This window comes from Suillus subalutaceus, assembly GCF_016647625.1.
Source record: "Suillus subalutaceus strain FC151 chromosome Unknown DFJ58scaffold_48, whole genome shotgun sequence".
Classification (NCBI taxonomy): Eukaryota; Fungi; Basidiomycota; class Agaricomycetes; order Boletales; family Suillaceae; genus Suillus; species Suillus subalutaceus.
In genome coordinates, this window is record NW_024540297.1 from 18104 (window position 1) to 42181 (window position 24078).

The following is a 24078-nucleotide window of genomic DNA, read 5'->3' on the forward strand; positions in this document are numbered from 1 at the left end:
GTGGTATATCGAGTACGAATACGAATCGCGATCACCAAGTTCCCCGCTCCCTCACTTCAATTCTCTTACAGTATGACCCTAGTCTCGAATGATCCCAGTTGGTGGCCATACATTTATTCATATCGTATTTCCAGCTATTATATAGGTTCGTGGAGAGCCAGCCGCATGATGTCCGTGATGATTCAATTATCCTTGGCTGCGATGTTGCAGTTGCCGCCTATGTTGGGGTAATCTACGATTGGGGTGAGCAAGGCCAAGCGTGAAAGAACCACTGACATCCTTAGTATTTCCAGCACTCACGTTCGCACAAGAGGTAGGTCCATCCATTACTAGGGCAGCCATCTCGCTAAGAATGTTTTTATAGGTTGAGCTGATCTGGGTAAGCGTACTCCCATATCAAAAGAACAACGTGAGAACACCACAACTAATTCACGGCAGAGGCAACGCTGGTCCCTGATGACCGTTCTCTATCTCATTGTATGTAACCTGTGTTTCAAGTGCGCTTAGCAAGTTGAGCTGACTTCAAAGTATCCTAGGTGCGCTATAGTGGAATATTTTATGCTGTGTATGTTTAGAAGGCTAAGTAATTGGTGTTGCGCTCATTACCCATCTCTCACAATCAGGATCAACATATTATGTATGTGTCCCCCAATTCACCGTGTTCGTTTCTTCTGATTGACGGAATACAGCTGCTGTTCCAACATTTTCGACGACAGATGTAGTGAGTATTCCACACTGATACCTTCCATTTTCGTCCAAACAAAACTACCATGTAGGGGTGAGTGAGATTCTCAAACAATAGGTTGGTTTAATATAACAATTTCCACAGCTGTGAGTCTGTTTCAAGCATGCGATCCTCTGAGGCTGATAACTAACGTTGCTGGGTTGACAGGCCTTATGATAGATAACGCACTTGTTTGGATGAGTGACGTTGTAGATTTAGTACTGGGCGGTGAGCTATACACCTCCGTGATGTTGACTTGACTGAAACATCATGCAAGTCATCATCATCGCTCGGTTACATGCCATGTATCAGCGATCCAGAAAGGTGCTGATATTTCTCGTTGTCGTCTTTTTGGTCATCAGAATCGTCATCGCATTGATGTCCGCAATAATCACAATGAAGATTTCAGGGGGTAAGCTTTCACCATGTATGAAATGTTCAAGTGCATCAGGCTCATTGACAAATACCAGAGGAACTCGTTCTCTCCGGCACCTATCAGTGCATGATTAGCTATGCGGGAGATTCCCTATTTTTGGCTTCCATGACTTGGGTACTTGCCACTGTGTGGGAGGTCCTTGCATTGTGTCTCGCAGCCTGGATTGCTGTAAAGCACTTCCGTGAACTGCGACGACGCTCGGCAAGAAGTATCATCGGGGACTGTTTCACGGTGTTAATGCAAACTCACGTTAGTTACTTTGCGAGGTGAGCTCATAATGTGAATGTGGTTCTCTTGTTTTTCTGCTGAAGTTCTGTACGTGCAAGCTTTGTCATAGTTTCCTTCCTTGAAATTGGTCATTATTCTCCAATGCTCTGGACGGTATGCTGATCTGTCGCCGACCACTACATGCAGTCATGGTTCATCATCTCTATAGGATGGAAATTCCCTGGAAAATCAGATTTATACTGGTTTCGTTCAAATCTTCCGACCTGTGCAGGTATTTGTGCTGGGACCACTCCTCATCCGTAGCATTCGAGAATATCACATCAAGCTTCCGGCCGACTCTGATACAGCGACCGCTATGACTTCAATTTCTTTCCAGGAGCGCGTTCATGTGTCAACTAGCAGCAGTGTGTAACGTGGGAGATGCTCGATATGACTTACGATCGGCAGGTAGTCTGTAGAGAACGGTTTTTGTTTTTGTTTATGCCAAGTTTTGTCGTGGTACTTACTTGTAACTTATTCGATGTTGCAAAATATATTCGAAAGAGATATAGCCCTAGACAATTTTCTGCTGGTGACAACCTGACATCAAGCAGCAGATGCTCCACTCCTGCACTTTCGCTGGTGCTGGTGTCTGCATGTCCGTTCCTGGGTGCGTTGGTGTCACCGTTTGGAACCATGCCGACAAGCCGTTTTGTGTTTGGTGTGCGGTGCTCAGAGGTTAGTACCTTGGATTCTTTCAAATTCCTCTGACTCCCCAGACTGGGTCTCAGCTAAAGAAAGGACGCAGGAAGCTTGCTCACAGCTTTCTTATCATGATGTTTAATAGGGTACAGGTATACCCCAATAGCGCTTCACTAACAATCCTAAAAGAATTTGTATAAGTTCGTGTTGGTATTTCCTCAAAAAAGTAAAAGGCAAGCTCCTTCACAAGCATTAACCTCGTCAAAACTCATTCAGTATGTCTCGCATCATCAAGCTATGCATGCACGGATGTGCCTCGCGCATCTTGTAAGCATCTTGCATGAATCTTCTGTAAGCTAGTTGGCGCGAGTCAGGTGAGAAGACGAGGGTGGGACATCGAGAAGATGAATCGAGGACAGATTGCCGAGGATCTGCAGCAGTGTTGCGCAGCTTGACTCCCAAGCAATCATAGGGATGATGTCATCACACAGAGAAAGGGACCAGTGGTTGGTGTAAGTGTAGGTGGGCAGTAGGGATATCTAACCAAGTATATTGATTTAAACAAGGGCCTATAGTTACTCACTTGGATAAATACTACCACGAAAAAAATTGCCCAGACCTATATGTCCTTTACAAGGGTCCACTTCGCAACACCACAAACTTAAGTCAATACCAAGACGAAAGTGGGAATGAATAAAACGAATTCTCCTGCTGCTCCCTGCAGAGCACTAGACAACCGTTAGCTCCAGCGAGCATCTCCCGCGCTATACACCATTGTCAGTCGATATATGCACGTGCTCTTGGAAAGTAATTGAGGTCATGCCAGTTGCTGCGTCATAGTCGGCTACGAGCTTGGCATGATATTCTCGAACCCCAACGATCAGGCGTGGTCCCAGCACAAACGTCTGGATGACCTCCAAAGTCTGGAGCAAGCCATAACAAGTCTGAGTTCCTAGGGAAGATTGATCCCATAAGAATGATGAACCACACTCGCATGCAGAGGTAAGTGAAAGATCGAGATACCGTTGAGAGTGGTAGAGAAAAATCAAGAATCATGCTGAAGTAAGAAACAGCAACAAAGCTACCACGTCTGACTCATAATATGAGCTCACCTCGCAAAGTAAAGCATGTGAGTTTTGATCAACACCGTAAAACAGCTCCCCATAATCCCTCCTACCGAATGTCGTCGCAGTTCACGGAAGTGTTTCACTGCAATCAAGACTGCGAGACACAGTGGACAGTATCCAAGGTATAAAATCCAGAAGTGCGACATCTTCCGGAATGCCAATCGAGCACTGATAGGTGCCGGAGAAAATGACTTCCTCTGGTATTCAGCGCTCAGCAATGAGCCCCATGCACGTTTTTCGTCCACGATTAAGCATACCTTCTGAATCACGTGTCGTTGTCATTATGATTACCACTCCATCGAAAATGTTGACAGCCAGGAAGGTGACAATGAGAAATATCAGGATCTTTTTGGATCGTTGATACATGGCATGCAACCGAGTGGTGATGATGGCTTGCAAGATGTTTGAGTCAAGTCAATATCACCGGGTTTTCGCAAGTGCAAAGCTTACCCCACAGCATTGCATATACCACGAAATTTATCCAATTCCATACGACGAACATAATCCGGCCTGAGGAATCCAGTCAGTGATCAGCCTCGAGTAGCACACACCAAACAGACTCACATCTGTGGCAGTATAGTGTGACAGTCATTAGTGAACCAAGAAGTTAGCAAAGAACCGCACGCACTCCTACATGGCACCACGCTTAATTAGAGGGGAAGAGCAGGCATCTGTGCGGAAGACTCGCTGTATCTGTCAACGAGATGGTAGGAACACTAGCTGTATGCCATTGGTCAGAGGAAGTAACGATGGTGAATGTACTAAGGAGACATACTCGGCATGTTCAGGCTGATTATGAGAGATAGACAATTAGCACAACACCGATTACTTAGCCTTCCGGACATACACAACATTCAAGATTCCAAGGTAGTGCACCTAGGATACTTTCGCGTCAGCACAACATGACAACCGTGACAGACAAGCTGCATACAGAACTGTCATTGGGGACCAGCGTTGCCTCTGGAATGAAGTGTGTGTTCCTCGGATATGAGACTCTACTCACCCAGACCAATTCGACCTATAAAACCATTCTTAGCGAGATGGCTGCTCCGTCATAGAATCAACATACCTCTTGTCCGAATGTAAGTGCTGAAAATACTTGTAAGATATCAGCAGTCCTTTGATATTATGATGCTCACCCCAATCATACATGACTCCAACTTCCACGCCAAATTGCCAGTAGGCGTTACTTGACAAGGTAGATCTTATTAGGTGGCAATATGCTTGGCGTTGACCTTGCTTCGGAAGGCTCCACATCAAATTGCCAATAGACCTTGCTTCACGATATAGATATTAGGTGGCAATCAGATGGAATTGCTTAGTTCTGCCACATCGCTATAAAGAACAGTGTTCAGCACGTAAACGCAAGGCGTCTTCTTACCTTCCCTTCAGATTTATCTGAGCCCGTATCAGTATCATTTCCTCACGAACAATGCGTTTCCCCTTTGTACTCGCCGTCATTGCTGCTTTGACAGCATCAATATCTGCCACTGACCCTGACACTGACCCTACCAACGAGCCCTGTCTTATGATGTGCTTGCGTGATATCGACTGCACAGGCTGCGGTGACTCAATTTGTATAAGCATGAGTAGTTTGTATTTAACCCTGTAACTCACCGGCGTGGTAGAGATACTTTACTTGCTGGCCCGGGCCACTCTAGTAATGTAGCAGTGAGTCATGTTTCTGCTTTCACATCTGTGCATTATGGTTGATGACACGACACGTGAAGCGATGGGATGCTCGACCATTGATGGTGGGATAAGGGCTTTTGTGGCGGCAGAAGCGAAAATGGTCATGCAGTGGCGATGATGTTTACTTTCTTTGGAGAGGTTGCTGGAGGTTGAGAAGTCTTATAGCGTTAGAGCCCTTGCAAGTTGACTGACAGATTGTACAGAGCCAGTTCTTTATGGGTTTGCTCATCGAAAAATAATTGAAAAAGGACGGGATGCTCACCGTAGATATAGATTTGCTGTGGCCAAGTAGTCCAGCGGCCGTACGACTTCATCACTGAGTGGCTTCTGTTCGACTTTGAAAGAGCGGGATGCCATGGGACCTAAGTACTTACTTTAAGTTGGAGCATAGTACTGGGATGCTGAGGCCCAGGTACGAATATCAATGCAATGTCGTGCTGGTGGCAATACATATCCATGAAGGGGTGGAATGCTGGTTTACGAAGTGGCACTATGGTACTGTAGTTGGGCATGCAGACGAGCAACCTAAGCGCAAACGGACGATCACGTGTCTGGACTCTGTACTAGTAACCTGATCAGCAACCTCCAGGCTCAAATCACTTGCAAGGTGCCGGTGACTGTCTATCAAGTACTACGCTATGTTAGACTGGTCACGAGTCTAGTCGATACAACCAGAGGTATGTCCTTGAGGATGAGAAACAAGAGCAAAATGACTCAGTTTTTTCTCTTCAGCCATGTGATCCACTGCGCGTACATCTCCTTACAAGTTTCCTTCCCAGTTGACTCCTTAGTTGGGAGAAGGGGAAATCTAAGAGTTCTAGATTTTCACTTCTCCAAACTAAGTGCGCATCGGTGCAGGCCACAACTCCGGGTTATCCATAAATGTCGAAAAACGTGAGCGTCCACGCATCCTACAATCACATTTTCGACTTGTATTTTTCAGTCCCGACCCACACCCACACCATCTGCCCAGTCCTTTACAACCTCTCAAAGTCTGCCTATAGCACCCACCAACCTGTTCATGCTAGTCACGCTCCATCGCAAATCGTCAACGTTTTCTTCTCACCAAGGGTCGACTGTCGTGCTCAGAGCGTCTGTCATTTTGTTTGAAATGTTTTATCACTTCTGCCTGCCTGAAATCTTCTTAGTGATAGTCGCCCTCCCATGCGTACGTGTTCTTATGAAAACTCCCAATACAGCGCCTTTCAATGATCGTGGAACGTTCCCTTCAACACCCTCAAATCCCCCAGTGTCCCACCACGACCTGGAGCACTCACGCACGCACTTTCTCAATTCGAAACCCTCAATCAAGGCCCTAATGCGGCCATTGTCAAGCAGCCTTCCTAGTGCAATAGGGTACATGTATCCCCAATAGCGCTTCACGGTCCTAAAGGAATTCGTGTGAGTTTCTATTTGTATTTCCGCCTCATCGAAAAAAACTGAAAGGCGAGCTCCTCCTCAGGCATTAGCCGACTTCAGCTTCCTCAAAACTCATTCAGTACGCCTCGCATCATCAAGCTACAGCCACATGCGCCTCCATCATCTGCATGATCCAAAAAGATGCGTTCTTCACACAGTTATCTATGCCCATATCTTCATCGATTGTAACATCTGAGGTAGCCATAGGGATCTTACGGAAGAGGAATGAGAATGGGAAAACGAAGATAGGATGATTGTCGTTGCCTCAGCTCGTGATGCAATGGTCCGTGGATGGGAAATGCAGGCAAGGTGGGGGATGAATTAACGATGCGCTGGCAGCTGTCATTACCGGGGGTAATTCTGACGAATCACCGCTGTCGTAGCCGTATACGAATATACGAATACTGTAAGTGAATCAAATGAAATCATATCATTCGGAAAATGCACCCATGATCGAAGTATCATCATCTGACATGATTGGATTTGTTTACAGGTATCCTGCCTTCCCAGCAGCTCCACCTGCTTGCGTCCGCCCCGAGAACCTAGAGTGCAGTATGTAGTCCCCAGGGGTCAATCACTGACCGGATTTGCTAGGCCGTATTTTATTTGTTATACAGAATTGGTTGAGCATGGTGGGCTAGCAATACTTAAGTGATTTTGACTCGACTGACACATTAAGCAAGTCATCATGGTCATTCGGTTACACGCCATGTATCAGCGCAGAAAGATGCTAATGGTTCTCTTCGTCATCTTCCTAGGTGTCACTATCGCTGACAGTTTGGCCACCGTCATGTTAATGAGGGAATTGGGATCAGGTGAGTTATCATTATGGATGAAAGGCTTGATATATCACGCTCATTAACGAATACCAGATATGTTTGTTCTCTCTGGCACATCAGCCCACTTTTCACTTCGGAGACAACACAACTCTCTGTTGTTCCATTTATTGGGGGTTTACCACTCTATGGGAGGTCCTCGCAATGTGTCTTACCATCTGGATTTCCGTGAAACGCTTCCGGGAACTGCAACGACTATCGGTAGGAGGGACTACCGGGGATTGTTCCACGGTGTTGATGCAAAGTCACTTGGTTTAACTTTGCCAGGTGAGTTCATAATGCGAACGTGATCATCTTTTGCCGTTGAAGTTCTACATGTGCTAGTTTTGTTGCTGTGTCTTGCTCCAGCCTCGTTTCTATGTCTCTGGTGATCTGGATGGCATGTCGGTCTGTTACTGACCTCTGCATGCGACCATGGTTCATGGTTTCCATAAAACCCATGGTCCCTGCGGATTGTGATGTACAATGGTTTTCTTCAAAATCTCATACTCGTCCGGTCGTTTGTGCTGGGGCCTCGCCTAATCCTTAGCATTCGTGAATATCACGCTAAACTTGTGGCCGACTCCGATGCAGCAACTGGTATGACTTCAATCACTTTCCAGGAGCGCGTACATGTATCAACTAGCAGCAGTATCTAGCATGAGAAATTCTCGACGTGATTTAAGTTCAGTAAAGAACAGGGGATTTCCTTCTTTTTGTTCGAGGTCGTGGTGCCTATTTAAGTTATTGATTGGTGTTCTGAAGTAGGTTTGAAGAGACTTTGTTAAATAGGCGAAATAGAGTCAAGTTATCGTTATCTTCGAACTTTTGGTTTCAATGCGGGGATTTCGCCTCTTGTTTCTGTACTGCGACTACTTATCATCGTTGGTTTTCCTCACCCCGCTGTTTATATTTTCTGTTCGTTGCGTATTAGTACAATTCAACGGCTCAATTGCTATCACCCGGAACATATTTAGCCTACTTGTAGGCTCATCAATGATTCATACCTAGTGCTGGGGGCAGAACTATTTGCACGCAATTGTGCGGGCAGAAGTGGCAGAACCGTCACTTCTGCCACTTGGCAAACCTATCAAAGCGCTACAGGGCCGTGCGTACGACAGTATATCACTAGGAAACACCATTAGAAGACTCATCAGCATGCCCACATGCCACTATCCGACGGTCATCGTGAGGTTCATTTCCATCATCCAGCAGCTACATCAATGTTGATGCGTGACTGGGCGCCGGTGTGCATGTGCGCATGACGTTGATGCCATTTGCCGTGGCCTTCTGATGACTATGGTAATAAAAATTTGCTCAAATCTTTGCTAGTGCTTTTGAACCGTGTCTATTGCAGTGCTGCAGAGACCGAGTGCTACATATATCTGAGAAGAGGCGTTCGACATTAATATTGGAGAGGTGTATCCATGACTGTGTGCCTGCATGTCACGAGCAAGGCAAGAAGTGGTGAAGGACATTATGCAACGATGCTATAACAAAGCCCGAAGGACTCTGCCCGGGTCGCCGACTCCAACGTGGGCAGCATGGGGAACAATAATAGATGAGAGGGTGATTGAGTGGTTTCAAAGGATTCTACTCTACAGGTAATCAAGGAAATGCAGTTGCTGGTGAAGAAAGCTATTAGACCATCTTTCGCTGTGATCCCTGTTTGATCCCTGTAGTTTGACATTCTGCCGGATTCTGCCGTTGGAGCGGAGTTCTGCCGCATCTGCCCTGCAGGCAGAACCGTTGCCAAACCGGCTGGCAGAATGGCAGACAGTCGCAGACTTCGAACTGCCCACCGTCACTTGACCTCATTTGGATGTAAAGGTCCCGGCAAAGGTGGCGAAGTCAATTTTTTTTTGAACTCGTCCTGCATGCAACATTGTGGAGGACTAGCTGGTACTACTACATATATCGGGTAGTGATCTTGACCGCCTCGTTGTCCCTCGTTGTTGCCGTTCAGCGGGAGAGACTGACGGCGAGATCTGACATTCGCTGTCAACATTGAATATTGCGATTTCTGGTCCAGTCCGAGTCTGCGTACTAGTAGACCTTCAACCAGTTGAACTGGATCAACCTCCAGGTTTATCAAAATTTTCAGGCCAGGTAAGTTCAACGTTGCAACAAGTAACACCAAATTACTTACCGGTGAACAACATTCTAATATGGTCTTATTGGATCTCATTGGTCTGGCTTTCTGCGGCGGCGCATACTGGTCATTCCGAAAAGCCAAGTTGCGCACTGTACGTCAAAGATGCTGTGTAACCATGATAGACTTGTAGTTGGCAGAAGTAGCGAATCCGGGGTAAATAAGGAAAACCAAGGTGTTGTGACGTATCTCCCAGCGCATCTCTGATTAATTGGTGCATTTGCCACCGTGACGCCACGTCTCAAGATCTTACCCCTGCCCCAAATGTATCAAATAACCTACTGCACGCAGCAAGGTCCGGAATACGGTTGATCTTTTCGACATTGCCCAGGCCAAGTGCGTCCGCGCACTCATGTTCCTTATAAAAAGCCTCACGACCCGTCATTTAATCACCTTCACGTCCCCTTACACACCAACTCAACTTGTTCACCTTAATGCCAGTCCCGCAATGGACGATCACAGACTTCACTTTTCGGGAGTCGTGGTGGAAGAATCGTGGTACGAGCTTCGTTAAGCGCATACAAATTAATAATGTGCCTGACCGCCCAGGCATCCTGATGCTAAACATCTGTTTGATATTACCGCTCTTATCATCAACACTTAATGGCTTTGATTCCTCGATGATAAATAGTCGGTCACGAATATTGTTATCATGGTCGTGGATGGTTAACTCGCGTTACCTTAGATCTGCAGATTTTACCCGGATGGCAAGAGTATTTCCATAATCCGCATGGCATGAAGTTAGGTACGCAGCCCCTGGCTCTCCTGTACCAATTCTATTCACGGTCGTCAGGACTCATCAATTGTGCACATGACATCGGCATCCTCAGCGTAAGGTGTAGCACTGTGTTCATATCACCACCAAGCTTATGTTGGCTCTCAGGGAACTCCATTTTCTCCTTATGTATCTGATCTATTAGGACGGCGAGCAACTATGTTCATCGGGGCAGTCATCATGCTAGTTGGTGCTCTCACGCAAGCCACATCCACGACCATGCAAGTCTTCATTGGCGCTCGTGTGCTTAGTATGATGCACATTCCAAAAAGTCATTCATATACTTATCCTCCACGTCTCAGTCGGTTTAGGGATGGCCTTTTCCATCAATGCTGCTCCCTTGCTCATCAGCGAACTTAGCTATCCAACGCATGTGCGCCAAATCACCTCGTATCTCATTCATCGACTCTAATCTCATTTCAGCGCGGAAAAATGACCTCTCTGTACAATTCGATGTGGTATTCTGGCAGCATCATCTGTATGTGAGATTCAGTGTCACACATTTGATCTCACACATGTCTGGCAGCGGCTTGGATCTGCCTGGGGAGTTATGATGAGACGGGGACATCACCGTTGTCATGGAGGGCCCCTTCATTCGTTCAAGCGGTCATTCCTGTCATTCAAATGGTGCTAATATGGTAGGACCGTTAGCTCATGCCCTGCTCAAAGTGACCCAGCGCCTTCAGGTTCATCCCAGAGAGTCCTCGATTTCTAATGGCTAGAGGCTTGGTGAGCATTCATGACGATGCCTTTCATTAAGTGAAGCATCGAATACCCATCTGTTTCTTTCCAGGAATCGCAAGCTGCACGTGTCCTCGCTCAGTGCCATGCAAATGGGGGGGACGAACGCAACCCTCTAGTAGCCTTCGAGATGGCTCAAATTCGACATGCTTTGAACCTTGAACGAGAATTCGTCTCTGGCAAATCCTACTTGAGGTGCTTCTCGACTCCGGGAAACAGACAGCGCATGTTTACCGTTATATGGATCGCAGTATTCTCGCAATGGAGGTTTGATCAGTTTCGTTCTAGTTTCGTGGCTGGTATTGATGTTCGCCTCAGCGGCAATGGTCTGGTGTCGTATTATATCAGCACAGTCTTGGATGGGGTGTATGTTTTCAAGGACGTCGGATGGTACATAACCTGACAGACGTTTCAATAGCGGGATCAACCAGACTAAAACGAAAGCAGCTATTAACGGCGGCCTGCAGGTTCATCCATGGTTTCTCAGAAGCAGAACTCAAAATTAATGCGTATTTCACGCGTTCAGATTTTCAATTTAGCTAGTGCGCTGGTGGGCATGATGATGGTGGACAAACTGGGGCGGAGGAAAATTTTCTTGATTTCAAACATTGGCATGCTGATAGGTCAGTGCTGTTCTGTGACGCTAAATTGAAGGCTTATCATCTGTCCAGCCTTCTCTATGTGGACTGTCACGACAGCTCTTTTTAGCCAGTTTGGGAATGTGGTAGCTGCGAGAGGCATGTTCAACACCTTGCATGTACGCTGGTGCAAGCTAATGATCAAGTTCGAGCAGCTACCGTGCCGCTCATTTTTTTATACTTTTTTTTCTATGACATTGCGTATACGGCGATACTAGTGTTGTACACGCTCGAGATTTTGCCTTATAATATTCGTGCCAAAGGGTTTGCCATTATGGTCGGTCGCTTTCGTTCTGTCTCTGGATGCTGCCTAACGCCGGCTACAGAATATTACTATCTATTCGACCAATGCTTTTAACTCGCTCGTCAATCCTGTAGCTCTGGACTCCATAGGATGGAAATACGTAAGTCGTCAGGTCTCATTCATGCGATCGATCGACCTTTTTTGTACAGTACCTCTTTTACTGCGGATGGCTTGTCTTGGAACTCCTATTCGTGATGGTGTATATCGTCGAGACGAGAGGTGATTGTTATCTCTTTGCCTCATCGAGCTCTCGTGGACTGTTTTTTTTCCAGCTCGTACTCTTGAAGAAACCGCTGCTTTGTTTGACGGCTTTAAAGTCCGTCGGGGTATCATGGAGCAGACTGGTGAAACTACCATGACTTTGGCCACAATGCAGCCATACCCTAGACTTCAAGACAATCTCGAAGCAGTGGAGATCGCGAGTTCTGCTTCGCGATCGTATTTCGAATCTCGGTCTGAAGAATTTGCCGTTGCGTTTGCCAGATAAATTCACGATTGCAGTTCATGATCATTGTATGTACTAAGAGCACTCAAATGCTGTATGTATGTTCGGAGTTGGCTTATTGAGGCGATCAGACAGGGAAAACCGGTGCATTATTCTTATTAAGTTTCCGGGTCATTCTGTCGATGTTGTGCACCTTGGGGATCGTGATGGTTTATTCACCTTCTCCACCTCTGGCTACGACATGACGTCTCCCTACCTAAGTACAGGCGCTCGTAGACTGCGCACGGATTATCACTGCAAATTGATGTGACGCAGATTGGCTAGAAATGGGGTTGTGCGTTTCCTATGTTTCCTTCAATCGATCAAAACAGGAATGGGGTACAGATGTCGTTCCCATTGTGCTCATTTCAGCCTTAAAGCGCTGGAATGGTGGTAGCCTATCTGGGAGGAATAAGGAGGAACATCATCGCCAGGAAACGCATAACGACGCACGCCACAGGATAGAAAGAGAAAGGCACAAGTGTACTGGGATCCCAGTTGGTGGACGCTGATCAATTCATTTCGTATTTCCAGCTATTTATTGAGTTCATGGAGAGATAGTAGCAGGTCTTGGCTGCGGTGCCTTACGAGTGGGGTGAGCAAGATATCATAGAATGATGAAAGAACTACTAACATCCTTAGGAAATTGTCGATCGTAATTGCAACACTAGGTGGCGAGCTACTACAACATGTCAGTGATATTGACTTTACTGACACATGATTCAAGTCACTATGATCATTCGCTTACATGCCATGTATCAGCGATCCTGGAAGGCGCTGATCTCTCTCAGTTGTCATCTTCTTGGCGATCAATATCACCAGCGGGGTTATCGCCGCAATGATAGTGGGACACGTTTTAGTTGATAAACTTTCATTATGGATGACAAAATTTAGTGCACGAGGCTCATTGACGAATATCAGAGGAGATAGTGATTCTGTCCGGCACCCATCAATGCGCTTCTGAGTTGGAGGGATCCGAGCTTGAGATGATCAACTTATAGGTATGGATTCCATGAGTTGGATACTTCCCACTATATGGGAGGTCCTATCTCGCAGCCTAACGTTTAAACGTCGGACGCTCCATATGTCCGCGGTGCTGCAGCTGCAGCTACCATGGTGTCCCGCCTGCCTCACTGGCAGATTTTTTTCAAATTTGATTCACGGGAGCTTTACTTTTGTAAGGATCAATCGATCACGTGTACCCCCAATGATTGCTTTCATGGGGCCGGGCCAGTGTTGTCCAAAACTCACGCGAAGGAAGGGTGGCAGAACCTGGCAGAACTCCAGGGTATCCGAGACTCGCAATTTATTTGGCGAGTTGGATCGGGTCGAACAAGGAACGACCCCACAAGCTAATCTAGATGAGGTTGAGGTGGTTAATTAAATTTACAATAGTCAGGATGAGGGATGAGACGAGGCAACATTGATGTCGTCGTTAGGAATATCATATGCATAGTCTACATCATGACAGTTTTGCTGCCCCGGTAAAACAACTACCGGTTTTGCCGGTTATAACCGGCAGAACTGACTGGCCATAGTAAGTAGTAGTAGTACTAGGCGTTGCGTTTACACTGCTTCATTAATATTGCACTGCTCCCACAACCTTTGTTCTTCCTTTTCCTTTTTTATAGCCTCCTGCTAGCAAGTTCCTGCTTGGTCATGTAACTGTACAGGTGCGTGTAAAACATTGATCGGGATGTATCTAGTCATGCAAATTGATAAGGCATCTGTACTCATCATGTGCATGATTGATTTGGTGCTGTACGTTTTACATTGGTTTTCATCAGAGCCACACAGCGCTGACTAGCTATACTTTGCGAATGTTTGTAACATTATAGCCCGATGTCCGAGGCGCTCGGAGAACTACGAGGTGCGCAAAAGGCAAAAGGTGCTGAGAGCGGCGAGGAGTAAGATGATTAGGTATGGAGAGGTGTGCTCTGAGGGGCTGTTAGCAGCCCGGGTGGGACAGGTGAGTTATCCGTTCGCTCCATTTGGACCTCCCATACTTTTCGTTTCATTTCATGCCAATATAATGTGACCGTGTTAAGTGACCTTGGACAAGCTGTTATACTCCCCGACCCGGGTGAGCAAGGTGGAGCCTCGGAGAGCTGATGCTCAGATGGAGACGATGGGCGTTGTTGGCAAGCAGATCTGACAATGCCATCGGAAACAAGATATTGAGATCACTTCGATCTTTTTCGGTGTTCATTCGTTCCGCGGGTGACCGCTTCGAAGTTCACCATTAGCATCGACTTTGATCCTGTCAGGCCCGGCGTGGTTCGACTTCCTCTTTCTTACGAAATTGCTGCATGTGGTTATTCAAAGCAGGTTACTATTTATTTCGGCGGTAAAAACGCTGAATGGTGGGATATTTAGCACAGACGACGCCACCTGTCACCAGATTCGCACCCATCTTCTAACAGCATGACCCTAGTCTCAAATGATCCTGTTTGGTGGTCGTACATGCTTTCGGCCCAAATGACCAGTTATGTTGTTGGTTCGTGGAGAACCAGTTGGATGATGCATGGCGATGTGACGATCTGACCTCACGGTTTCGCAGCTGCCTTCTCTTTTGGGGTGATGTATGATTGGGGTGAGTAAGATAGTATTCAAGTATCACTGGTATACTTCTGGTGTGTTCCAGTATTGACGTTTGGACGAGAGGTAGGTTGGTATCATTACCGGAGCATCCATATCTCTAATAACGTATTTACAGGTCGAATTGGTCTGGGTGAGCAGAGTCTCGCATCAGAAAACACGCGAAAATATAATTAATGCGCGGCAGAGACAACATTGGTCACCCATGACTGTTCTGTATCTCAGCGCATGTATCTTGTGTTACAAACGCGGTCGAGACGTTATACTGACCTGACCATATTCTAGGTCCGCTACGCTGGTATACTGCATGCTATGTATGTTGGATGGCTAAGCAATTGATGTTGTGTTAATCAGCTGTCTCTCATACTCAGCATCGGCGTTCAGCGTATGTCTATTCACATACACTGTATCTTTTTCCTCTGATCGATAGCATATAGTATCCCTTCCGTCAAATTCGGTGATAGATTCGGTGAGTATTCTGCACCGCTGCCTGCCATTCATATCTAATTAACTGTACTCCCCTGCAGGGGTGAGTGAGTTATCGAGCTTCCTGTTTCAATATAATGATTGCTATAGCTGTGAGTTTGTTTAAAGTCTGTGATCATCCGAAGCTGTCGACCAACGTTATTTGATTTTTCAGGCCATATGATGTTCGACGCACTGAGTTGGATGAATGTCGGTGTGACTGCAATATTGGGCGGTGAGCTACGCAGCTGCATTGCCTTGATTGGACTGACACATCGCGCAAGTCATCATGATCGCTCGGTTACATGCCATGCACCAGCAATCCAGAAAAGTACTGATATCTCTCAGCGTCATCTTCCTGGCTGTCAACATCGCCGACGGAGTGATCGCCGCAATGGTCACGAGTCGTGTTTTATCGGGTAAGCTTTAATTCTGGTGGATGACAGACTTGAATACGCGAGGCTCATTTGCAAATATCAGAGGTGTTCATTCTCTTCGGCAACGCTCAGTGCTCTTCTGACTTTCAAGATGGCTCGAATAATCTACTTTTGGCTTTGATGACTTGGATGGTCCCCGCTGCATGGGAGGTCCTCGCACTATGTCTCGCAGTCCGGATTGCTGTCAAACGCCTCCGGAAGCTGCAGCGACCATTGACAGGATGGCTTAGTGCTGGGGACTGTTTCGCGGTGTTAACAAAAACACACGTAGTTTACTTTGCGAGGTGAGCTTATGATGCAGATGCAATTTTCCTTTTCTGCTGAAGTTCTGCACCCTTAGTTTTGTTGTTGTTTCTCGCTTCATCCTCCGTTATGTGCTTCTAGCGAGCATAGCGGTATGTCGATATGACACTGACTTCTGACCATCGTTCATCATTACTACAGGACTCAGTTGTCGTGGGACATCAGATTTATCTTGGTTTGGCTCAAACTTTCATAGTCACGGTGATGTGTGTGCTGGGACCACGCCTGATCCTTGACGTTCGAGAATATCACGCGAAGCTCGTGGATAACTCCGAAGGAGGGCCCGACATGCCTTCGATTGCTTTTCAAGAGCGTGTGCATGTGTCAACAAGCATTAGCGTGTAGCATGGGAAATGCTTGCTGTGTTCGCTGCATGTCGGGTGCTCTGCAGGGAAGGAGTTGGTCGTGATATTTATATCTAACATATATGTGCACGTATTTCCGGCGGCTCAGTGTCAATTGTGTCCACCCCGTCATGCTTATATCCAATATAGATTCCAAGTAGATTTGATAGAGAAGCTATAGGCCTAGATAAAAGAATATATATCGTACATATTTATTAGCGTAAGCAAGGTTTCTGTTAGGCGTTGTGACACAACGCCCGTTTCCTCTGTTCAATCAATGAAAGAAACAACCGTCACAAAAAAGTAGAACATTCTACTGTAGTTTACAGGTTTCACTGCATGATATATAGCATACAATCGACATCATCAAACATCAATCCATCAAACAAGTAATTACGATCAGAGCCGCACTCAGCATGTATGCCATCAATAAATCCCAGGAAGTAAACTATATTTCACCTTCTTAGCCCAATTCTCCCAATCCTCTCCCAGAGCACGCTGAAGAATCTTGTCCTCCACTAAAGATCGGTCGATGGCAACCGAAGCGATTGCTGTATACATGAGGAGGACAATCGTTGCTAATACTTTCATGTAAGGCACTTGTAGAATTCCAGACTGCCTCATCCACGAGCCTTGGCTCCCGTGCATGATGACAATGCCAACGTATTGAAGAAGGAAACCAGTGTAGCTCGGATGGCGGACGATAGAGTATGGCCCGCTTGTTATGATTTCGTGCTCTTTTCTGACGCTGAGCGGGAAGCTCCAGAACTTTCCCAAGGTCAGCATGCAATAAAGCCTGAGCACGCCGCCGGCTATGACAAAAAGACTGCCAGCAAGGAAAATAGGAGTGATTGGCGTGGGGTGAAGTGTGCGTAAAAACCGCACAGCGCTAGCCCCATAGACGCCCTCTGGAATATGCGAGGGACCTATATGCGTGGCTAGGATGTTGGCCACTTCAACAAGTGATGCTGCCCATGCGCTAATCTGTTACATTGTCCACCGATCCATACAGATAAAAATCGATATACGGGAGAAACACACCTTGAATGAATCTGGACCCTGAAGATGTAGAAACAGGGTAATGAATGATTCGGACACTGATGGCACCACCTTCTCTTGAGATGACGGTGGCAGAGAGCGAGAAGTCATCGAGATGTGCATGCCAATGGCCGAAGCCACGAGGAAGGGGATCTTTAATAGACTCATGTTGCATCGCTGAACCTGCGATAAGAGTTACTTTAAATACCTGAAAATCGACTCCTCCATTCATTCCTACGCCACAAAACGCCCAAGGGATAAATTTGAATCTTTGACATGAGTTTTGCAGGGCTGTCAAACCTTCCTTGAACGCGATAGTGACGTCTAGGACTCAGTTATCGTCAGGCCCCTCTGGTGTCATTATGTAAAGTACGCTCAGTAAGCCCCGGACAAAGTAAGAACGCGTGCTTGGGGACATTCTGCTAGGGGCACATTCGGCCCTGGGGGCGGATCGGATCTCATTCTTATCTTGGCCTGCGCGAGGGTCACGCCAGTTGTAGATCAAAACTGTCAGAACCTTGGCTTCGCCTCGTGAGCATAAAACGGACGGCTTCGATAACACAAATTGTGACGAAATTGTAGAGGTGTATGGTCACTCCGAAGTGACCGTACTTACTAAAAGAATAGTGATTAGTAAAGGTTTTTCAAAGTAGGGTACTTCCCCAGAATTGAGATGACTGCGAGCTTCTTCGTGTCTTGCGAGAGTGCCTTAGCACGCATCTGAACATGTGTACAATGGTGCTGATAGTACTAGTACTTAGTATGGGCAAGCTGGTGTAGAGGGTAGTGAGGTAGACAATGTATGGATGGTGATGAGGCCAGGGCTCATGTACACGTGCATGGGTCAAGTTGTTTTGTTTCTGACACTGATGTCATTAAATAAAAAGCGAGAAGGTTGAACGTGAACAAACTACATAAATGTCGGTAGCGGACCCCGAAAGTCACATGACCGTAAAACGCTCTACAAAATTTGGTACATGTAATACTACATGTTCAAAGATAGAGAAAGATACTAGCAAAACAATCTCATCCAAGTGCGATCCATCCACACAACTCCATTTTCTGGCTGATCTCCGTCGGCATCCTCAACACGCTCTCCTTATGCAGCTCATTAATATTACACCTCTCTGAACACAGCACAAACCTCCCAAGCCCTCCCTCCCGTCCGGCGAATATACATACCGTCGGTGGTCGCTCCGCACGGAAATAGTACATCGTCGACGAGCATGTGTCGATGAGCGTATAAATGTGTCTCGTACCTGGCCCGCTCTCTGATTTTTTGGCATCGTCGTATTGTGTGGGCGACCCTTTCCGTTTTGTGCCTTGTTCTGCAACTGAGAACTCTGATCCGCTCGGCGTGAAATTCATTCTTGGGAAGTGTTTTTTAGTGGTGGCACCGTACAAGTGCTTCTCTGCCTCTGTGATGCTGATGACCCCTTTCACCCCGATTAACCATGGATGTGCGTCGAGGATACGCCCAGATTGACTGTAAACAAACAGCCAAGGGGAAATAATGAGGAGCACGACTCCGAGGACGACGAGTGTGATGTCTCCCACTCGGTTGGTCATAACAACACCTAGCCCGGCGATAATGATTGGCCACGAGAGATACGGAACGAAACCGATAATGGTCCTCTTCAACGAATCTGGGGACACAAACGTGACCTCCGGGAAATCTTTCCATCTGATAGCTGCCGCACGACACCCGTCAACCACAAGAGCTCCATTTTCCGTGATACCAGCGACCTGGATTTCTGGTAGAATATCCCAGAGGTTGGCGCCGTAGATATCATTGTCAGAGTACCAACACGCCATCTCCTTGGTGATGGTCGAGGGCAGCATGGATACCATCCGCTCAACGATACGGTCATTGTCGTTGGCCATTGACAGCCTCACAAGAGCGTGCAAATCGCCCTCGAAGCGGTTTGGGTGAATCCGGTGCTCAAAAAAGCCCATCAGCGCATACGTACGCTCAGCCTTGTACGCCCCATCTGTGACAGGCGTCTCGCCTATCATATCCGGCTTTGACGGGGGAGGAGCAACACCTGGTGCTAGAGCTGAAGAACCGCGCTGCCATATAGCTGATTTCAACAGCGTCAAGCGCTCCAACCTCTCAAGCGGATCCTTCCCGCTGTATGCGTTGATGATAGCCTGTTCAGTAGAGTAGTTTGTATAGGCCAGGTTGGCCAGCTGAAACAACGACAACGGCGTAACTTCTTCCCGATCTCGGAACTTGTAGCAAAGGCGAGGGCTCAGGAGGGCTTCTGGCATAGTCCACACCCGTTCGCCCCAGACTCTCCAGCACTTGTTCTCCCCATTCGCAGATTTGCCAAGCATGATCAAAGTCACCCCTGCTCCACGGTAGACATCCGCCATGCAGTACAAATCCCGACTCTTCTCTAGTCGCGTCCCTCCTACACACTCCAAGTCGAGCCAATACGCATCGTATTTCTGTCCGAGCACCGCTGCACGAACCTCCTCTATGAACTGAGCCTTTTCTGTCTCCGGGTCTGGGCCAAATTTATTGTAGGCATCAGCGTTGCAGAAAGAGATGGCGATGAATTTGGTATGGATGATGATATCGCGATCTGCACATGGGACCCATTCATTTCGGATCGGGTCGTGGATAATAAGAAGTCGAGGATAAAGGTTATGTGTAGGGACGTCCATCTCGCCCTCCTCAATAATGCGCGAAGAACGCTCCTTAGATGAACGAGCTGCCCATAGCTGACCACGGAACTTGCGAGCGTACCGCTTGTAGTATACAGTGCCATATGACTCCGTATCCTCCGCAGTGTCATCCGCCATGTCATTGGGATAGAAAAGTTGTACGAGCAGCCAGATGAATGACAATAAGAGCTTCAACGTCAAGCACAACCATAAGCCTAGGCATTCAAAAATGATCCACCATCGAATGGTGGGATTGGCTAGCTGTAAGGCGATTTTGCTTGCCTGATTGGTGTTGGCGCTGATGGCAACTTCGTGCTCGCCGATGGGAGTGACAGCTTGCACGACAAGCTTTCGACAGATCCCAGTGGTAGGGCTGACATATCTCTGCTCTGTGCCGTGCTTTTTTTCCTTGTCCAAGTCATTGCAGCAAGTGACAGTCCGTTCTTGCGTGACTGGGAGACGCCAGGGCATCTTGACTGGTGACTGGTCCTGCCTGTTGAAAGCGTCAAATGAAGATGAGAAACCCACAGGACAGATACACGAGCAGGGGTGTTATCCGGTATTACTTCTCACAGCGACACCCGAGCACTAAGACCTTTATATTAAACCTATGCGTGCCATAGCTTCAGACGTCTGATATTAGTACGCTTGAATGTTGGGAAGCCAGCTGACGAGTTTAAATCTTACCATGACATTCGGCGACACGACTCCCACAATAGTGGGAAGAGGATTTCATCGGATCCAAACGTTCGAGCAGCTATATGCTGATGCATCAGAAAAACTGTGCAGTTGATGAAACCACCCATGGGAGAGAATTTTGTCAGTTTTAAATTTACTGCACTCTGTCAATCTTTCTGCAGCCATGCCTTCCATGTGACTTGGCGCTTGACCTTCAATTTCAGGACGTTCCCCGCCACCCACTGGAGTTGGAGAGGGAATGACATGACGTCTGTACCGCATGGGCACTCGAACTATAGGTGTACTAGTGTTTCCTAGTAAAATTAAATTAAATAAATTGAGGGAGAAAAAGAGAATTACTGCCCTGTGCAAGTACTCTCGAACTAGGTAAGTGTCGATCTGTGCTGGGCTGGAGGACCTTTCTTATTCGTCCGGCTGGAGGCCCTTCTTGTTCGTCTGGCTGAAGGCCACTCTCGTCGTTCGCATTTGGGCTGAGGGCTCCTGTGCGTCTATCGTGGCGAACTGCCATTGAACAACATGAAAATATTTTAGTACATGTACAGCATGACCTGAACTCTCAGCCCTGCTCACCTGAACTTCATTCACACCCACGCCCCCACTAATTCCATCTTCTCCTACCACTCATTCTGTCTACCACCCATCCCATCCTCGATCCTTGATGACTGGTAGCTTAGAAGGTCGATACATCAGACTTGAGCTTGAACACGGGTCCCATATCACCTACATATTCGTTTTGCGCCCCATCTTCAGTCATTAGGGTAAACTATCTTCCACTCACTGCTTCCGGGTGCATACCTCAGCCTCCCATACTGTCATATTAATATATTAAAACTTGTTCATAAATACCGATACACGTCCATGGGTAACTGTTGGTGCTTAGCATCAGCTTGGCATGCCATGCTTATGAAGCACCACAGTTTGCGTTGGCTTGAGCTTCACTCCTTCTGGTGGCTGTGACAGAACGGCTCTAAAAATAAGATAAGCGCAACCCCGCCCCCAGATTCCGCCGTTATTGCTCCATGCAGCTCATCCATTTTGAACGAAGGCAGACAGATCAGTGGGTGGGAACTATGCCAGGACGTCCGTCTGTTCTTACATGCCGACACATTCAACTCCAGGCAGATGATGATCAATGTCGATGAAGACGCATGTGACTCCATCCTCCGTGGCAATCGGACAAAGTGAAAGGCAAGGCGCTCTTGACTATCTACAGCGCTGGTACACAGATCCCTGATTTGGCCACAACCGAACCGTGTGACTCAAACCTGCCCGTGTATAGTAGTATTATTATACTACACCCATTCCTTGCACGGATCCCCCATCCCTCTTATTTGACCTGTGCAGCCTCCAAGCTCCATAATAGTAATACCCACGCGCCGATTTTATTAAACTACCATCATGATGTAACAGACTATCAGGACGAGAAAGGCCGAGGCGAGACGCGGAGCGACAACCACAACGGACTATCAAAACAGACGACGTTAGCAAGACCGGTAGGTACAACATTGAAGCTATACCTATCAAAACAGACGAGCGCAAGACTAAAGAAAGGAAAAAGGAGAAGTGCGGTGTACTAACTAGTAAGGAATACCAAAAAGGAAACTGAAAAACGTTGTTCATGACAGTACCTCCTTCTCAAGAGTCGCGTCCCGCGACTAGGATCGATTGCGCTCGTAAGTACCGTCTTCCCAATTGAATAAACGTCTTGGCACATGATTGAGAATAGTGAAGTTTTGAAGGGCTTGGAACCTCAACCTCATCACTGGCATAGGACATGGAGCCGCGGGATGTTTGCGGTGAAATTCGGCGATGGATTGAGGTGTGTTCTGGAGTTCTGCTGCTTTTAACCACTCTCGCTCCTCACGTGGATATCCCTTCCAGTGCACGAGATATTCCAACTGATCTCTCCGAAGTCGCGAATCCAAAATCTCTTCAACTTCTTGTTCTTCATAACCGTCGACCGAAACCGAAGGGGGAGGAGGAGGTTTCCTCTGTGAAGGATACTCGGCAGGTTTGAAAGGTGAAAGAACGCATTCGTTGAACACGGGATGGATCGATTTCCAAGTTACAGGCAGGGCAAGTTTGTAAGCAGATTCACCGTGCTTTGAAAGAATCTTGAAGGGTCCATATCTTTTGTCGTCTAGCTTCTTCGTAGGTCGATCGGATGAAATATTAGTAGCTTCGAGCCAGACACGGTCCCCGATTTTGAAGTTGTAAGATTCACTTCTCTTTCGATCGTAAAATCGTTTCATATCTTCCGCAGCTTTCTTCAATGCCGACTCTGCCTCTGCGCGAGTTTTCCGCATTCGATCCGCAAATTCCTGCGCTGCCTCAACCCTCACTTCTCGTCGATAGCCAGTTCCCTTTCGTGGATGAAAACCATAGTTCAAGAAGAAAGGGGAGTGACCTGTAGACAGCATCAGGAAATTCACACATTCCTTATTTTGCCCTTAAACAGACTTATTCACACTTAACCACCTTGTTGAAAGTGGATCTACTTGTCCGAAATTTCAACTTGAATGTATTAAGAAAAAAATGTTGAGATGTATTAATGGACATGTTTTATTATGTTTCACATTAAAAAAATACAAGATATGCCAGGTGAATGATGTGAGAGAGAGAAAACAAGTTTTGAAATAAGTGAGATAAGCTGATTAAGGACATTAAGGAATGTGTGAATTTACTGATGCATCTGAGTCTTATCATTGTAAGAGAATTCAGCTAGCAGGAGCCATTCGGACCAGTCAGATTGATGATAACTGCAGAAAACTCGCAAATAATGCTTGATCTCCTGATTTATGCGCTCCATTTGTCCATCTGTCTGCGGATGATAAGCTGTGCTAGCATTGCTCTCAATTTGGAGAAGTTTGTAGAAGTCCCTGCATGAAAGCAGAAACGAAATTGGATCCTCGATCGCTGATGACCTTCTGGGGGATTCCATGGCTTTGGAAAACATGGTCTCGAAAACATCGTGCGACACCTAGGGAAGTAATCTCTGTGCTTGTTGGGATTACCTTGATCATTTTAGAAAAACGGTCAAAAATGACCAAGATAGCATTGTTCCCCGCCGACTCGGGAATGAGTCCAATGATATCGACAGAGATATGTTCCCAGGATTGTGTTGGAATTTGATTTGGATGCAACAGAGCAGCCAGGAAAGTGTGTTTTGGTTTCGTCCGCTGACAATTCTCACATCCCTCGACATATTTTCGAATATCAGAGAGAATGCGAGGCCACCAGTAATCTTGTGTAATGAGCTCGTGAGTCTTATACCTTCCCGGGTGTCCTGCAAGTGTTGAATCATGATG

The 24078-nt window shown here is 46.8% G+C and overlaps 4 protein-coding genes across 4 annotated transcripts; 1 reads left to right on the plus strand and 3 right to left on the minus strand.

The window, feature by feature from the left end:
- Positions 1-9708: 9708 nt before the first annotated feature.
- DFJ58DRAFT_659898 (general substrate transporter) lies at positions 9709-12219 on the plus strand (the record flags this gene model as incomplete). Its single annotated transcript, XM_041382115.1, has 18 exons — positions 9709-9772; positions 9824-9904; positions 9960-10019; positions 10068-10105; positions 10158-10299; positions 10352-10422; positions 10473-10527; positions 10576-10687; positions 10736-10778; positions 10843-11057; positions 11109-11156; positions 11209-11257; positions 11317-11413; positions 11462-11501; positions 11528-11705; positions 11755-11832; positions 11882-11951; positions 12005-12219. 18 exons carry the CDS (start codon positions 9709-9711, stop codon positions 12217-12219), a joined length of 1656 nt encoding a protein of 551 aa, XP_041244248.1.
- A 4469-nt stretch (positions 12220-16688) lies between these two features.
- On the minus strand, positions 16689-18106 carry DFJ58DRAFT_745480 (uncharacterized protein). Its single transcript, XM_041387392.1, has 3 exons — positions 17610-18106; positions 17405-17554; positions 16689-17347 (listed from the first exon to the last, which is right to left on the minus strand). The coding sequence occupies exons 1-3, from the start codon at positions 17631-17633 to the stop codon at positions 16790-16792; spliced, it is 732 nt and encodes a 243-aa protein (XP_041244249.1). The 5' UTR covers positions 17634-18106; the 3' UTR covers positions 16689-16789.
- A 252-nt stretch (positions 18107-18358) lies between these two features.
- On the minus strand, positions 18359-20726 carry DFJ58DRAFT_355899 (uncharacterized protein). The gene has a single exon (XM_041380001.1). It carries the CDS (start codon positions 20540-20542, stop codon positions 18428-18430), a length of 2115 nt encoding a protein of 704 aa, XP_041244250.1. The 5' UTR covers positions 20543-20726; the 3' UTR covers positions 18359-18427.
- Positions 20727-22458: 1732 nt separating this feature from the next.
- DFJ58DRAFT_623276 (uncharacterized protein) lies at positions 22459-22671 on the minus strand (the record flags this gene model as incomplete). Its single annotated transcript, XM_041381064.1, has 1 exon — positions 22459-22671. A coding segment is annotated over one exon (213 nt), but the record flags the coding sequence as incomplete, so codon positions are not given.
- Positions 22672-24078: the final 1407 nt, after the last annotated feature.